The sequence below is a fragment of the Rana temporaria genome, chromosome 11 (genome assembly GCF_905171775.1).
Source record: "Rana temporaria chromosome 11, aRanTem1.1, whole genome shotgun sequence".
Taxonomy (NCBI): domain Eukaryota; kingdom Metazoa; phylum Chordata; class Amphibia; order Anura; family Ranidae; genus Rana; species Rana temporaria.
The window spans coordinates 38811408-38828965 of NC_053499.1; the positions used below are offsets into that span (position 1 = coordinate 38811408).

The 17558-nt window shown below is 43.3% G+C and overlaps 1 protein-coding gene across 3 annotated transcripts in view; it reads right to left on the reverse strand.

Moving 5' to 3' along the window:
- PTDSS2 (phosphatidylserine synthase 2) overlaps positions 1-17558 on the reverse strand; it is a 100528-nt gene that overhangs the window by 19963 nt on the left and 63007 nt on the right. For all 3 annotated transcript variants that reach the window (XM_040328362.1, XM_040328364.1, XM_040328363.1), the window contains exons 5-7: positions 10073-10207; positions 5749-5799; positions 1992-2105 (exon numbers count right to left, since the gene is read on the reverse strand). In XM_040328362.1, the coding sequence (XP_040184296.1) occupies positions 1992-2105; positions 5749-5799; positions 10073-10207 (300 nt within the window). The remainder of the gene's footprint in view (positions 1-1991; positions 2106-5748; positions 5800-10072; positions 10208-17558) is intronic.

The window sequence follows — 17558 nt, forward strand, 5'->3', positions numbered from 1 at the left end:
ATCACCCAGGGGGAATGTTTTTTCTCAACAAAAGTGGAGTTACGCTTAAGGCCCCATGCACACGGTACGCCGGTGCAAACTCTGCGAAAAACACATTTTTAAAGGCTAAAACCGGCGTTTAAAAAACACCCGTTTTGCCACGAATTTCGCTGCGTTTTACTGCGTTTAGTTAAGAAACATCATAAGACCCTCCCTAAGCTCAAAAAACAGTATTATTTAACCATTTTGTAAGACCAGAGTGAGTAGCAGCTGAGAGAGCAGCAGTGTACTTGTATTTAGCGTGTCACTTGCCACATCACCTGGCCACAAGCTGCGGATTGTCCACTGGCCACAAGCTGCGGATTGTCCACTGGCCACAAGCTGCGGATTGTCCACTGGCCACAAGCTGCGGATTGTCCACTGGCCACAAGCTGCGGATTGTCCACTGGCCACAAGCTGCGGATTGTCCACTGGCCACAAGCTGCGGATTGTCCACTGGCCACAAGCTGCGGATTGTCCACTGGCCACAAGCTGCGGATTGTCCACTGGCCACGTCACCTGGCCACAAGTTGTGGATTGTCCACTGGCCATTTTGCGTGTACATCACAGGCCTCCCCAGAGCACTGCGTGTACATCACAGGCCTCCCCAGAGCACTGCGTGTACATCACAGGCCTCCCCAGCGCACTGCGTGTACATCACAGGCCTCCCCAGCGCACTGCGTGTACATCACAGGCCTCCCCAGCGCACTGCGTGTACATCACAGGCCTCCCCAGCGCACTGCGTGTACATCACAGGCCTCCCCAGCGCACTGCGTGTACATCACAGGCCTCCCCAGCGCACTGCGTGTACATCACAGGCCTCCCCAGCGCACTGCGTGTACATCACAGGCCTCCCCAGCGCACTGCGTGTACATCACAGGCCTCCCCAGCGCACTGCGTGTACATCACAGGCCTCCCCAGCGCACTGCGTGTACATCACAGGCCTCCCCAGCGCACTGCGTGTACATCACAGGCCTCCCCAGCGCACTGCGTGTACATCACAGGCCTCCCCAGCGCACTGCGTGTACATCACAGGCCTCCCCAGCGCACTGCGTGTACATCACAGGCCTCCCCAGCGCACTGCGTGTACATCACAGGCCTCCCCAGCGCACTGCGTGTACATCACAGGCCTCCCCAGCGCACTGCGTGTACATCACAGGCCTCCCCAGCGCACTGCGTGTACATCACAGGCCTCCCCAGCGCACTGCGTGTACATCACAGGCCTCCCCAGCGCACTGCGTGTACATCACAGGCCTCCCCAGCGCACTGCGTGTACATCACAGGCCTCCCCAGCGCACTGCGTGTACATCACAGGCCTCCCCAGCGCACTGCGTGTACATTACAGGCCTCCTCAGACCACTGCATGGACATTACAGGCCTCCTCAGACCACTGCATGGACATTACAGGCCTCCTCAGACCACTGCATGGACATTACAGGCCTCCTCAGACCATCCAGCGCGCCTAAAACTATCTGAGTTTGTTCAAACCTTAAAGTGGTTGTAAACGCTTACATACCACTTTCATCTACAGGTAAACCTAGATTAAGGCTGACCTGTAGGTGCTGGAAATATTTACAAATCGGCGTACAGTGATTTCCGTTTCTAGCTTGGGTCATTCTGCAAGTGGCGGCTCCCGCCAGTCCGGCCCTGGAAGGAAGAGGGGTGAAGAATGGACGCTCGCTGCAATGGAAGATGGGGACATTGCGGGCTTCGGTTGTAGGTGTCACATAATGGGCTACTATGCAATGTATAGTAGCAATTTTGATGTCAAAATTAAACACTGGTGTATGGCCAGCTATAGAATTGAGATGTGAAAAGGATAAGTAAAGATTACATTGTGTGCCACAAAAAAACATCTGCAAAATTCAAGCTTTTTCATTAAATGTACAGGTTCAATGAAACAGACAGGCTGAAATATTCTAAACAGAGCAGTATGTAGGTGAAGGAAGAATGTCTAAATCATTCCCACTTACATGATCCCACCAGCATTCACTGAAATTGGGCAGCTGGTGCTCCAGGCTGTATTCCAGGAACTCAAACATTACGCTGATCATCATACACATCCACCAGTCTCTTATCATTAGTGTCTATGAGTGAACAAGAAAACATGTCAGTTCAGGTACAATTCAAGCTGGTTAGTACTGCCAGTCACACAATGGGCTCCATTACATAAATTATTCTAAATGGCAATACTGTGCAAATGAAACTCCCGAACTCCCTATCAATTGTGTGCCCGAAGACCTTCCAACACACCAATAACAGATATACCTACATTGGGAGACAGCTCATGTTTACCGGGGGGGGGGGGGGGGGGGTCACTGATTCCTATGACAAAGCGTTGAGTTTCTGGGCTGCAGTGCCAGGAATCAGCAGCTCAACAAAATGACTGACCGATTTAGTAAAGAAGCCGAGAATCCTCACCCAAAAATTGTATGAATGTTTACTTCAATTTTCCAATTACGTCAAAACAAAAATTTCCAATCGCTTTGAATTTCCAATCATGTGGAAATGCTTTTCACAGGACTGAATATCTGAAGCGAATATTTACACAATGTTTAGAGTGAAGATTCTCAATTGTTTAGTAAATCAGCTCCTTGCCTGTGTATTCCAGATACAGCTGTCATGGTAGCCAAATAAATCTTTATTTTTTTTATATCAAATTTTAATGAAATGCTTTTGGAGCAAAAAAAAAAAAATCTATCTTAAAGATTGTTTTATATTTAAGATGCCTTTAACTGACAATTGCGCGGTCATGCAATGCTGTACCCAAACAAAATTTGCGTCCCGTTTTTCCCACAAATTGAGCTTTCTTTTGGTGGTATTTGATCAACTAAATAAAAAAAAAAAAAAAAAAAAAACTTCATCAGTTTAGGCCAATATACATTCTTCTACATATTTTTTGTTAAAAAAATCTCAAGAGTATATTGATTGGTTTGCGCAAAAGTTATAGCGTCTACAAACTATGAGAAAGATTTATGCATTTTGTTTGCTCAGGAGAGGTTGTAAAACGTCCCGTGTACATTAAAGGGGTTGTGTAAAGGTACCAATTTTTTTCCCCCCTAAAGAGCTTTGTTTACCTTAGTGCAGTCCTTCTTCACTTACCTCATCCTTCCATTTTTTTTTTAAATGTCCTTATTTCTTCTGAGAAATCCTCACTTCCTGTTCTTCTGTCTGTAACTACACACCATAATGCAAGGCTTTCTCCCTGGTGTGGGGTGTCATGCTCGCCCCCTCCCTTGGACTACGGGAGAGTCAGGATGCCCACTAACACACAGCTCCTTTATCTGCAACGTAGAGAGAGTCCTGACTCTCCTATAGTCCAAGGGAGGGGGTGAGCACGACACTCCACACCAGGGAGAAAGCCTCGCATTACTGTGTGGAGTTACAGACAGAAGAACAGGAAGTGAGGATTTCTCAGAAGAAATAAGGACATTTAAAAGCAATAAACGGAGGATGGAAGTAAGTAAAGGAGGACTGCACTAAGGTAAAGGAAGCTATTTAGGAAAACAATTGTACCTTTACAACCCCTTTAAGCCTAAAATAACCAGTGCAGTGCATACTCTTAGCATCTGTGAGGTGTAAACAAAAATACAGTAGAAACTGTACCAGCAGCAGGAATGCAGCACAGCAAGATGCAAATAGTATTCTAACTTGATTGAAATAGCCAGCAGGAACAAGTTCTATTCTGACATATTTCATACTAGGCACAGGGCTTTCTCAGGCCGGGTTCACACTGGTATTATACGACTGTCATCCTACTTTGCCCTGCGACATGGGGTCCTACATCGGTCCTACTTCCATCTGACTTGAACGAACAAGATATTGCTCAGACTTTAACCGCTTAAGGACCCATTTACACCGATATACGTCGGCAGAATGGCACATCCATGTACGTGGCTCTTTAAGCCCAGCCGTGGGGTCGCACGCGACACGGTCTGAAGGTCCGTGACCCAATCGCGGCTGGAGTCCCGCGATCGGTCCCCGGAGCTGAAGAACGGGGACAGCTGTGTGTAAACACAGCTTCCCCATTCTTCACTGTGGCACTGTCATCAATCATGTGTTCCCTTTTATAGGGAACCACAATCGATGACGTCACACCTACAGCCACACCCCCCTACAGTTAGAAACACAGATGAGCTCATACATAACCCCTTCAGCCACCACTTGTGGTTAACTCCCAAACTGCAATTGTCATTTTCACAGTAAATAATGCATTTTTAATGCTTTTTTTTTGCTGTGACAATGGTCCCAAAAATGTGTCAAAATTGTCTGCCATAATGTCGCAGTCACGAAAAAAAATGCAATAAAACTATCCCTTTTTTGTAAACGCTATAAATTTTGCGCAAACCAATCGATAAACGCTTATTGCATTTTTTTTTTACCAAAAATAGGTAGAAGAATACGTATCGGCCTAAACTGAGGCAAAAAAATAATGTTTTATATATTTTTGGGGGATATTTATTATAGAAAAAAGTAAAAAATATTGCATTTTTTTTCAAAATTGTCGCTCTATTTTTGTTTATAGCGCAAAAAATAAAAACCGCAGAGGTGATCAAATACCACCAAAAGAAAGCTCTATTTATGGGAAAAAAAGGACGCCAATTTTGTTTGGGAGCCACGTCGCACGACCGCACAATTGTCACTTAAAGCGACGCAGTGCCGAATCGCAAAAACTGTCTGGGTCCTTTAGCTGCCTAAAGGTCCGGGTCTTAAGTGGTTAATATAGTCTGACTTGTCCTTTGACCAATCAACACAATCCCAGTGTGACAATTTTTTACCACTGCAGTAATCACCATGTCAGATGTCACAAGTTGAATGTTTAGGACAAGGATCAGACTTCAATGATATTCAATTGGCTGAAGTAGGACCAAAGTAGTGCAGGAACCTTTTTCAAAGTCGACTTGTGGGAAAGGGAATCGATTTATACACGTCATGCGACATGTGCTGCCAATGTCTGAGCATATGTCGTACCGGCCTGAACCCAGCCTCAATGAATAGAGTTCCTGTTACAACTGATTGCTTCGGTGGACAGGCTGAGTCAGCACCCGAGATGCGATTGTGGAGCCTGATCTCACCTGGAGCAGCATGTGAAATATTTGCAAGTGGAGCAGAGGGTTGGAATAATGCAGTGTTTCTCAATTCCAGTCCTCAGGCCCCCCCAACAGGTCAGGTTTTCAGGATTTCCATTATTTTGCACAGGTGATTTGATCAGTTTCACTGCCTTAGTAATCACCACAGCCTTTTCATCTGAGGGAAATCCTGAAAACCTGACCTGTTGGGGGGGCCTGAGGACTGGAATTGAGAAACACTGGAATAATGGAACATGAAATGTGTGGGAGTTCCATCTTCACTGGCCTCCTTAATCTTTAAATATACCATGCATGCTGGCACATTTTGGAAAGTAATTTACTCCGAATCACCTCACCCACCTCAGATGGGCCACAGATACCAACAATGGGGCACAATTGTTCCCAAGGGCATCAATGATGGGGAGAATTCCTCCCACTGACACCAATGATGGGGCGATATTTCTCCCACTGACACCAGGGTGGGGTATTGTTTATTCCCGCTGACGTTTGCACCTTTTCTACTTCCAATGTCCACAGTCCAGCCCCCTTTAAGTCTGAAATAACCGTAAACTGGCCATTTGTTTATACAATTTGGAGAGCCCTGATCTAGCCAATACAAAAAAATAAAATACATTTTTTTTTTTTTTTTGTCACAACTTACTTTTATGTACCAACCAAGAAAGTGCGCAGGTACAAAGCCATCCATCTTATCCTGAAAAACATTAACAAATGTTTATGTAAACTGCATAATAAAAGAATAAACTATGGCAAATATTCATTGTGCCAACACTGCAGTAGGTGGGGTGTTGGGGGGCATAAGTTGTCAAACAGCTTTACCTTTCATAACACAAAAAACGTACTAGATGAGAATATACAGTTGTGCTCATAAGTTTACATACCCTGGCAAAATTTATGATTTCTTGAATATGGATAACAAAAACTTCTCTCATTAATGGTTTGTGTTTGGCTGAAGCCATTTATTATCAAACAACTGTATTTACTCTTTAAATCATAATGGCAACATAAACTACCCAAATGACCCTGATCAAAAGTTTACACGCCCCAATTCTTAATATCGTGTATTGCCCCCTTTATCATCAAAGACAGCTTGAAGTCTCTTTTGGTATTTGTGGATGAGGCTCTTTATCTTCTCAGATGGTAAAGCTGCCCATTCCTCTTGGCAAAAAGTCTCCAGTTCCTGTAAATTCTTGGGCCGTCTTGCATGAACGGCACGTTTGAGATCTCCCCAGAGTGGCTCAATGATATTGAGGTCAGGAGACTGAGACGGCCACTCCAGAACCTTCACTTTATTCTGCTGTATCCAATCACGGGTCGACGTGCTTTTGATCATTGTCATATTGGCATGTACAAGTACGTCCCATGCGCAGCTTCCTGGCCGATGAATGTAAATGAATGTTCCTCCAGTATTTTTTGATAACATACTGAATTCATCTTGCCAACAATTTTGACCAAATTTCCTGTGCCTTTATGATCCAGGGAAGCAAGGGTTCATGATAAGAACCAAATCACAATGAGATCTCCATGGAAAGAACAATTCTCAGCAAAATAATGTTTGAGTGACAAAGTCCAGTTGTACCTACAATGAGGTTAGCCTGGCTACAGAAAAAGAGGTGCTTGAGAGGTATCCCTACAAGGGCAGGCAGTGATGGAGATATACTGCTCCTCTGGATTGGTGCATGTGAACAAAATGATAAGCAAAGACTCATCCTCTTAAAAGCACAGAAGTGTCTCTGGGGCCCAACAGTGGAATTCCAAAGAACCTGTCAAACCTTGTTGCAAAACATGGTTCTAAAAAGCATCATCATCTGGCCTGCCCTGTAGCAGGGTCCCAGTATGTTCTGCTTGCTAAGGGCATCAGAACCATCCAGTAATGAGTTATTTCTAACATGCAGAAGATGAGGAGCACCCACAGGGCCGATCCGCCCTATAGGCTCACTATACAAGCCGCTTAGGGCCCCTCAAAGCTGCGGAGGGCCCCCCACATTACTAGAGGCTCCGCCTGGTGAGAAGTCATTTTTGGCCCCTCATCCCGCTTCTCACATCACTCCGACAGCAGAACATCCCCTCCCCCGCTTCTCAACTTTAATCTTTAATATGTGACAAGTCACTGTCGGCAGCAATGTGAAATGTCAAATTTAATGTGACATGTCATTTTGCTTGGGGCCCCAGGGAGGTCAGGATCAGCACTGAGTACCCAGGTATGCAAACTCCTGTTTGAAGTGGGGAGTACTGGCTGAGGAGAAGCAGGGATGGTAATGCATTCTTCAAGGATGACCGCATTGTCAAGAGTAAAATGCTCAGTGATGTTCAGCATAGCCGCCAGGCTGATAGTCTCCAGAAAATAAAAGGTGCCTACATGGAAGGAGCGCCAGACCAAAAGAGAACAGTTCAATTTCATTTATTGGTATTGTGCTAAAAGACAACCAACATGTTTCATAAGTCAGAGGTAAAAGTAAAAACCCCCCACCCCCCTTTTCATCAGAGCTTCAACAAAACAATACAATGTAAATATAAATTGTGGCTGAAAATCGTGATCCCAACAATCCACAAAGCCACTAGTCTTGTCAAAGGAAGAGCTCCCAAATTTTCCCAGAAGTGAAGGCCCTACAACACCTAGGAGCCCAGGTCAAGAAGAGGCCTCGCAGTAAAAAAGGACAAAGCAGCGGGGTACCATCTGTTCCAGGGAACTTGAGTTAAACTGGTATTAAAAGTACATCCCCCCCCCCCCCTAAAATCAGATAAAAATAACTTGCCTTGCATGCATTTAATTTTAAAGAATTTGTAGATAGTAGGGCCTAGGTGATCAGATGAAAAAAAAAAAAAAATGTAATCTCCATGTTAAATGTGTATTACAAATCTATTCAGTGTTTTGAGCTTTAAGACGCATTAGTCTGATCCTTTTTTTAAAAGGTATAGGAAACATTTTAATCTCAGACATTGTGTAAGCAATAATCTGTGGCAGCAGACCTACAGAGGCAGATTTTTAAATTAACTACTTTATATAGCAGAATTAAGCTCATTTTATATGCCCATCCGCATCACTTTTATAAGCATCTACAACAGGCAGATATAGATTTAATTCTTTTAATTTCAGTTTATCCTTTCTTTCCGGAAGCATCTAAAAATAAAGGCAGCATATCTGCAAGCTGTGGCATTTGGGAAACGAGCAATTCTCACTTTCACAACCACCGTTAGGTTAACACATTATGCACTTGCTTAAACTACTTATCTTTTGCTTGTCATTTTGTTACAAGAGTATAGAGATGACACAAATCCTTTACAATCCTTTCTAATCCAGGCTTGGACTGTCTGCAATGCATTCCAGATGTGGAATGTCACACTTAAACCTTGCAGATTGCCAGTGAATCTAAAGTGGCAGAGGGTATGTACTGCAGACAATGAGTTTAAAGGTCATTTAACGGCTCAGCATGCAAAACGCAATTAGGGTTTACATAACTGCATCCCAGGAGCGCATATGTGCGTGTGTAACCCAATTGTTCTTTTAAATAAATGTTTTTTTTTTTTTTTTACATAACTGAATTGCTATCGCAAGGGGGCTTATAAGCCCCCTATGTCATAAGCATTGTGTAGGTGACGGGTCCTTATTATGGAGACATCAGGGGGCTATTAGACTTCCAATATCTCCTGCTCTGCGGTTTAGTGAAGACTGTACGGCACCTACAATTTACCTGGCCACAGTTTGGCATCCTGACAGTTTTGTGGTCCCGGGTTCCCTAGGGGTGAGGGTGGCCTGCATTTTCGCCATCTGCACATATGACCGGGCGACTTTACAGCCTGCCTATTTACTTGTACATTTCAGCCAGGGCTCAGTTGATGCTACAGCAACTATAAGCTTGTTTAAACCTTATTAAATGCCTTGACGTAGTACACATCAGTCAGCAAAAAGGTAAAAGTATATGTCTGCCTAAAACAAAAAAAACACACTCAGTTCTGTATTCTACAATACATCAGCCTTGGCTTGATTTGCAGTTGCCATGGTGCTGCCTGCGTGATCAGCTATGACACAAGCCATTTGATAGCTTGACAGTTCAGATGACAGCACAAGCAGCGGCATTGCCCCAACCATCTATTTCAGTTATGCTTTAAGACTGAAGCACGAGCTGGACTTCCCAATTATGTGACCACTGTGATTGGATGTCACAGTGGTCACATGATCCAAAGCCCCATTCCTGCCAGTTTTTTGTTGGCGACAGCTCAGTCATTGTGTTGTGAGCTTGCTCTCAGGACAGAAACTTGTCATGCCAGTCTTATTGAACCTGGATGGCTTCTTCCCATGCCGATGAAGGAATGCTGCAGATCTGTTATTTATGTATTTGAATACATTGCTGGGCTTGTTAAACCTATTTGCTTGAGAGTAGAACATTAACTTTTAAAGACTAAAAGTTAATGCGCTAGACTGATACGCCCTCCTTTGGTTGTTATTCAGTGCTGTGCATAACGGAAATCCTCAGTCCTAGGCAGGCAGCAAACCGTGGCGGCATCTTATAGTTTTGGCTTGAGACAGCAGGAAATTAACTGGCCTTTAAATACCACACTAGAGTCCAGGATGTTGTCTTTAGTATTAAGACTATTGAACTGAATGTTTTACACAACATACAAAGATGGTCATATATACTGCCATGTTTTGTCCAACATTTTCTAGTTTGCTCCCTTTTGGTTGGTTAAATATGCCATTTAAGTTAGAATTGTTTGAGAAGTACAAAAAAAAAATACCATTGATTTTGCCAGAGATCGAGAGCCAATTCTTGCTCAATGTTGATCAAAGCCGATACACTACCACTTAAGAGGAAAAAGTAAAAGACTGAACAATGTCCATGTACGGGATGCAGTGAAAAGGTGCATCTAGCCAAATCACGAGATAGAATAACTGAGAAAAGTAACACCCTTTTCATAAAACACAGTAATAATACAAAGCACATTGCATTGCAAGGATAAAAACTTACCCATAGGTTGTGATAAGGGTCAGTCTTATTGTCAGGGTCATAGATGAGGCAATTTCCGCCATAACCTCTTTCTGGGAGAGGAACACCCAATTTGGGGTCAATAAACTTCATGAAATGTCTCCCATCATGTACAGTCTGCAGGAGGGAAAATTGTGTATATTTTATTATTTAATTTACAAAATGAAGCGTATGTACCAAAATGCTGGCATCCACCATTTACTTTTTAATGTCATATTTTATATAGTGCACACATATTATATAGATTACCTTGCATCACTCTGCCCTTAAAACAGCTCACAAGCTATTAATAGTCCCTATTCAGACATACTGTACCCATTGGAACAAAAATTGTGAGGAAGCCTTAAAGGATAAGTTCACCTTTGTAAAAATAAACAAATGCACATTTTGGAGAGAAAAAAAAAACAGCATTTACTATTTTGCTTGTACCAATAAGTGAATTGGGGGCGCAATATCAGGCCCCTGCAGACTCCTTACAACTGCAGCTTTCTGCCCATACCCCTGTACAGACCTGCAGTAAATGTTGGAGGAAATAATTAGCACGCCGTAATCCTTTTGGTGGCAGACGGGACTTGTAGTTTCTGCACAGATCTCCGAGAATGAATGATGCAGCTGTGCAGGCAGAGCAGAACACCTTCACATTATCACTGGGAGAACTCGAGGGATGAGGGGGACTGTGGCATAGTAACATTAAAAGTTATACCCTAAATACTGGTGCAACTTATAAAATGTTTCTCAAGCTGAACCCGTACTTTACCCAACCAGCCTGTCTCTGAACTATCAGAGTAGCCAGAAGAAACACTAGTGAGGAAGTAAAGAGAAACATCTCACTGGTCTGGCCAGCGATGGAGTGACCCCATAGGAGAAGGTGTACAATAATTTCCCATTCTGTCTAATAAAAAAATATATATATATAAAAAATAAAATAAAAAAAAAAGGAGGGAAAATTCTGTGTTGCAGGCCATCCCATTTTCGTTTCGCATGCCATTTCGTTTCGCATGTCAGTTATCAAAAGAGAATAAATAGCACTTTATAGCCAAGGAAAGCAGTAAACAGGACAACAAGTGACAATAAACGTTTAATGACTCTCACGAGGGCCCAACTACTCCACGTGTTTAAATATTTAAACCCATTAGGTCAGCTATTATATAGTTCTAAGACATTAAGGACAATCTGACTACTGAAAGATTCATGTGTACAAAAACTACGAACAACAGGCCAGTAGCTGAGAAATTCCACTGCAGCGGAAAATGATAAAATACTGCTAAAGACTGGTGCACACAGGCAATTTTATGTACCATAGTTAAAACACCAGAAATCTATAGCCTCTATTGGAATAAATGACAGGTAATGAAAGCAAGCTCATGTATAAACTTAGTCACATGATTAAGCAATTTACAGCAAGGCAGGAGCACACGCCACAATAAGTGCCATCGTGAGCTGCAATGTTTGGGTAAATATGGGTGTAAAATTAACATGGTCTAATTTAAAGGCAGCAACCCCCCAAAAAAATAAAACACTTATCAAGATACTGAAACCATAAATAACCGTGACACACACTATATTTCCTTCAGTAGGAAACAGGATGCATGGCACTCGACCTTTTCCCCCCAGAAAATATGCAGAAAAAAATTCAAAACCAGAAAGTACAACGCAACACCACTGAAGTGAAGAAATTGTACCGAATAAAATGAAAAAGAAAAAAAAAAATATAGGTGCCTCAAAACACCACTTTTTGGCACAATTGGTGTAAGGAAAACAATGTGCTGTCCATATATAGTGCAAAAATTGGAAATCAAAATGGTCCATATAAGCAAAACATACTTGCATTAATGCAAGAATATGTATAACAATCAGTGTTCTAAAATTCCATATCTTGTGTCTAAACTATATGCATAAGGTCTCCACCTCTGTATTCACCAGTCTCCTCTGCCGCTTCCCGTCACAGTCGACCTACACAGTGGTAAAGCCAACATAGGTCGTCCCAGCCGGTGTAAAATTGCAGCAAACTTCCAAGGAGCAGTCGGGAAAAGGTCTCCAAACAGTGCCTCTAGGTGCGTGCCATTCAGCAGTATGAAACAAGACTTTCCATAATGTAATACATTCAATAAAACCATTGATTAAATCAAGAAGCTGAAAAGATGCTCACAAATAGAGTGCACTTAAAACCAGTGGACAAGGTAGAAAGCAGGAATTAAATTAAAACCTTTCCCCCTTAAGCATGGACATCTGGAGAGGATCAGTTAAAATGACCACTACACTACTCCAGGGCATGCTGATGTCACGTTTCGATCTGTGACTTCCTCATAGGGACACTTACTTGCCCTTGCCTTCTGTGTGTAATGGTTTTGCACAGAGCAGCCCTAATCTTCCTCTTCTTGGGTCCCCTGCCAGCACTACTGGCATCTCCTCCCCGCTGAGTGCCCCCATAGAAAGCTACTTTCTATGGGGGCACTTGTGCAGGCACACGCCTGAGCCGCCCAGTTTGTCTATTGACAGAAAAAGCAGGACTATGTTAACTCCAAAAAATAAATATTGATCCCGTTTCTTTAAAGCATTTTATAGAGCACAGTGCCTGTGCGGTGTCATTTGGCCCCCTGCAACACCCAGTTGATCCTGCCAGTTTCTGCCCTCTATGTAAACTGACATGGTTTATCATGGCCGCTGAGCCCTCACCCTGAGGTCAGTTTACATGCCTCCGTCATCCGCAGCCCTGCTCTCCTCTCTGCTCCTCTCCCCCCCCCTCCCTGCCAGCTCTGTGTGTGAACTGCCCCACCCCTTCTATCACAGTACCAAGCAGTGCACACATTACTGATGCCAATCACTGCCAGCCCCTCTGATAGCATTACATGTTGTATATACCAGTTTGTAAAATTCTTCTAAATACAGGTTTTTCTTATTCCCGATCAGTAATCGCGTGACCGCCCAGTGCTGTCTTCCTCTGATGTTTGTTTTGTTTTACAGAGGGAGATCACATGACCAACCGGTAGACAGAGGGAGATCTCAGCCCAACTCTCTGTAATGCAAACATCTGAGAGACAGCGCCGGGCGGTCACGTGACCACTGATCGGGGGGGGGGGGGGATGAGAAACATTTAATTTAGAAGAATTTTAGAAAATGGCATATAGTATACACATGCAAGCCTATCAGAGGGGCTGGCAGTGGCTGTGTGCACTGCCCTACCAACCCCTTGCTTACTGGGCACTTAAACCCCCTTCCTGCCAAGACCAATTTGTTGCTTTCAGCGTCACACTTTAAATGACAATTGCGGTCATGCAACACTACCCAAACAAATTTCATGCTAAAAAAAAAAAAAAAAGAAGATTGTTATAAAATATAAAAAACAGCTAATTTTTCTCCTTCATTGATGGGCACGGGAAGGCGGCACTGGTGGGTGGCACTGAGAGGGCACTGCATATCAGCAGTGCCTCTCCCTGTTCGGGATTCGTGGCCCTCTGTCAGGTCGATTACCGATCTTCCGTTTACATCATGTGCTCAGCTGTCATTGGCCGACAGCTGATCACATGGCAAGGGGCCTTACTCTGATCAGCCGAGTTGGGGATGCGCAGGCAGCTCATGCACAGGAGGTGGTCTATTGACACGACATATAGTTCATTCACATTCATAAATCTCTGAACAACCAACAAGACTTTCCACTTCCACTGAGCTCATAATGAAACGCAACTCAGCTGGATGTGCAATTCTGATTGTTTTGTGTATCAGAGATTCATCAATGAGGGATTTCATCTGATCATTTCTAAAAAAGAAGATAGAAGGCTGAAACTGCTGCAGAAAAATGAAAAACAGATTGGTCATAGAATGCTGCCTCACCCACCAAAACTAAACCAGATAACGCAAGATGGCTTCAGCTGTGCCCTCCACTCACAGGAGAGGTCCCTCAGACGCGTTTCACCCCCTGAGAGCCGGTGTCCTGTATGCAATCGGTTGCCATTTTTCTGTAGCATATTGTAGCCTGACAAGCCGTTTTTATACGATCTGCACCAGTTCATTACATATCATGTTGGCAGATATCAGTGATACCAGCATTAGAGCCATATATTCTTTGTTTCTCTGCTTAAAGTGTTTGTAAAGGCTGGACTTTTTTTTTACCTTAACCACTTGCAATTCTGGGCACTTTTACCCCATTCCTGCCTAGGCCAATTTTCAGCTTTTATTCATGCAACACTAAAATTAACAACATTTTTATCATATTTGTTCACACAGTTAGAACAGTTTTTTTTTTTTTCAATTTTTGCTAAATAAAACGAAAAAAAAAAAGACTGAAAATTGTGGGCGAAAAAAAACGTTTTTTCTTCATTTCCGTTACGTTTAAAAAAAAGAAAAAAAAACCTCTGTATAAATTTAGCCCAAAATGTATTCTGCTACTTTTTTGGGTGAAAATAACCCACATAAGTATATATACGAGTCTGTAGGAAAGTAAGATTCCACAAACTATGGTGGATATCTGAAAATTAATCAAACCTGATTAATTGAGGCACAAAAATGCCAGGACAGTACAAATAGCCCCCAAATTACCCCTTTTTGGAAAGCAGACAGTTCAAGGTATTTAGTAAGTGGATTGGCAAGTTTTTTGAAGTTAAGGGTTTGAAGGGTGACCGTTTTTTTTTTGCTACGGTTTTTTTTTTTTTTTTTAACACACTGATCAGATCAATATAATGTTACCATAGTAACATTGTACTACTCTCAGGAAGTGATCAGGATTTGTTTAAATTTTTTATCACTATGATTGGTTCCTAACAGTCCATTTCATTGCCATTAAATTCCTTTTACACTGGGGGGTACATCCTACAGACTTCGCTTTGCTAGGTGGGGAATCGATCCGCTAATCCCCGCAGATGACAGGTCTGTCTCCGCTTAATGTGCCCTCTATGGGGAGATCGGATGAAATTGGACTGCCTGTTAGTTTTCATCCGATCTGATCCTCCAGACGGATGGAAAATAGCGTCACCCTTCGCCTGGATTTCACAGACAGGACATGTCACCGCTGACATCCGCCACTCCATAGGAGTGAATGGAGGCTTTGATCAGGTCCACCTGAAAAACTGACAGGTGGACCTGATCTGGAAACCTGTGTGAAAGGGGCCATAGCAAACACTTTACCAAATTAAACAGATTCAGTTTGTTTTGTTGTGATTAGCTGTAATTGACCAGAGCTAATCACATGTGTCTGTATCGCTACCTCATATCCCTTTATACTTGCCAATCTTGACCTATCTTGATCCAACACTGTGCTGTTTACAGAGGCAGCAGAGGGAGCCATTGGCTCCACTGTTGTGAAATCAAACTGTGAATCATACTAAAAAACAGATAGACAGGGCAAGGCCAAGTTGCCCCGTCTGTCTATGGATGCAGGCAGCATGGCTTAGGAATGAGCCCACAGATGGGCCCCCATAAGAAGTGGCTTCTTATGGGGGTGCATGCAGGGGAGGTGGAGCCAGGAGTGCTGGTGGGGGACTTCGAAAACAGGCAGTTGGGGCCGCTCTGTGCAAAAGCGCTGCACAGAGCAGGTAAATACAACATGTTTGTTTTCTATTAAAACCTCTGAAGCTTTACATTTTAAGCCGTCTACCCAACGTGCAGGACAAATACAAACCCTACAGCTATAGGAAATGTTGGTATAAGGCTGCATTTTCCATTACTTCCACCCATCAAAATGATCAATACGGGGATTAGATGATCTAAATGCAAGCATGTAAGCCTCGATTATGTGTATGGAGACACAAAAGCCTATATAGTACAAGATCAGTGGTCCCCATGGATATAGTAAAATGCTTTCTATAGGAAACATTTGTAATTAATAAACCATGAGGCATAACAGAAAACAAGCAGCTAAGGAAACATGAGACAGCTTGTGAATAAAGCATTTTAAAGCCGCCGTTTAATCTGCTTATATTTTGTCATCCCTGGTTCTTCCCTTCCAAACCCCATTCCCATTCAATTTTTATACAGGAAAGGGGGCTTTAGAAACGGCACAAGACTGAAAGTAAAGCAGGCCATAGATGAAACAATTTTCTTTCCTGCAACCATGACTTGCAGGAAAGAAAATCGCTCAATTCCCTCACCAAACAGTCACGGTTGGTAGGGGAATCCCTCTAGGAGAGTCACTGTGGGGACAGCAGAACACAGCGATTACTGCTAGTGACTATAATAGCCGCTACCAATAATCACATGTAAAATCCAAAAGGCTGGTTGTACCCAAGTTGATCGATTCAGCTAGCCAATTTGTGATTTGAATCTCGGCAGGTCTCTGGTGAACCAGCAGAGATTTGAACAGTCGATGGCTGGCTTAAAGTGGAGTTCCACCCATAAATATAACATTACATCAGTAGTTTTAAAAAAAATGTCATTAGTCCTTTACGAAAATTTTTTTTTTTTTTAGATGCCTTCAAAGTGTTGTTGCTAGGCAGAATAGTTAATCTTCCCACTTCCTGCACCTAGGTGCTTAATGCTTCCTAACCTACACCGCACAGACTCCTGGGAATGTAGTGGGTGTAACTTTCCAGGAGTCTGTGCATTCCCCAGTCTCAAAGAATCATGTGACTTGGACAGCACAGGTGCTGAAACCTGATCTGACACTGCTTGTGCAGCACTGAGCATGTGCGAGATTTGCAAGGCTGAAATCCAGGAAGTCATACAGTCTGGCTTCATGATGCCCACACTTAAGATGGCCCCAGTCAATTTCTATTTTATAAAGTGTCTAAATGCTGTAACAACCTAACAAAACGGACCTTAGTTTACAGACTAACTTTACTAGAATACATTAAGCTTGTGTATTACAGGGGTATTTATATTTAAAAAGTGAAATTGTGGCCGGAATTCCGCTTTAACCACTTACAGACTGCCCGCCGTAGGTTTACATCGCTACTTTGAAGAGAGATATCGTTATGGCAGCAGCTTGCTACTATAACCCTGGTATCCACTTCAGCAGGCGGTCCGCTTTCAGATGAAAGTGGTCTCTGCTGCGGATTCACAGTGAGATCACTTATCAGCGACAGGCGAGGGCCCCCCCCTCCGCCACTTACCGGAGCCATCAGTAGCGATGGAGGCGATCAGATCCTTCTCATGGCTTGGTATGGAGACGAGTGAGGGCCCCCACCCATCTCCATATCATTGCAGGGCAGAAGCGACGTCAAAACGTCACTTTCACCCATAGCTATTAAAGGGCATTTTTTTTTTCAAAAAAGTTTTATTTTGATTGCATTTTAGTGAGAGATCTTTTTGACCCCAGATCTCATAGTTAAGCGGTCCTGTCATGCTTTTGTTTCTATTACAAGGGATGCTTACATTCCTTGTAATAGAAATAAAAGTGACACAACCGCGCCCCGCTGAGCTCGCGTGCAGAAGCGAACGCCTACGTGAGCGTCCGCATATGAAAACGGTATTCAAACCACACATGTGGGGTATCGCTGCGATTGTTAGAGCGAGAACAATTCTAGCCTTTGGAGAG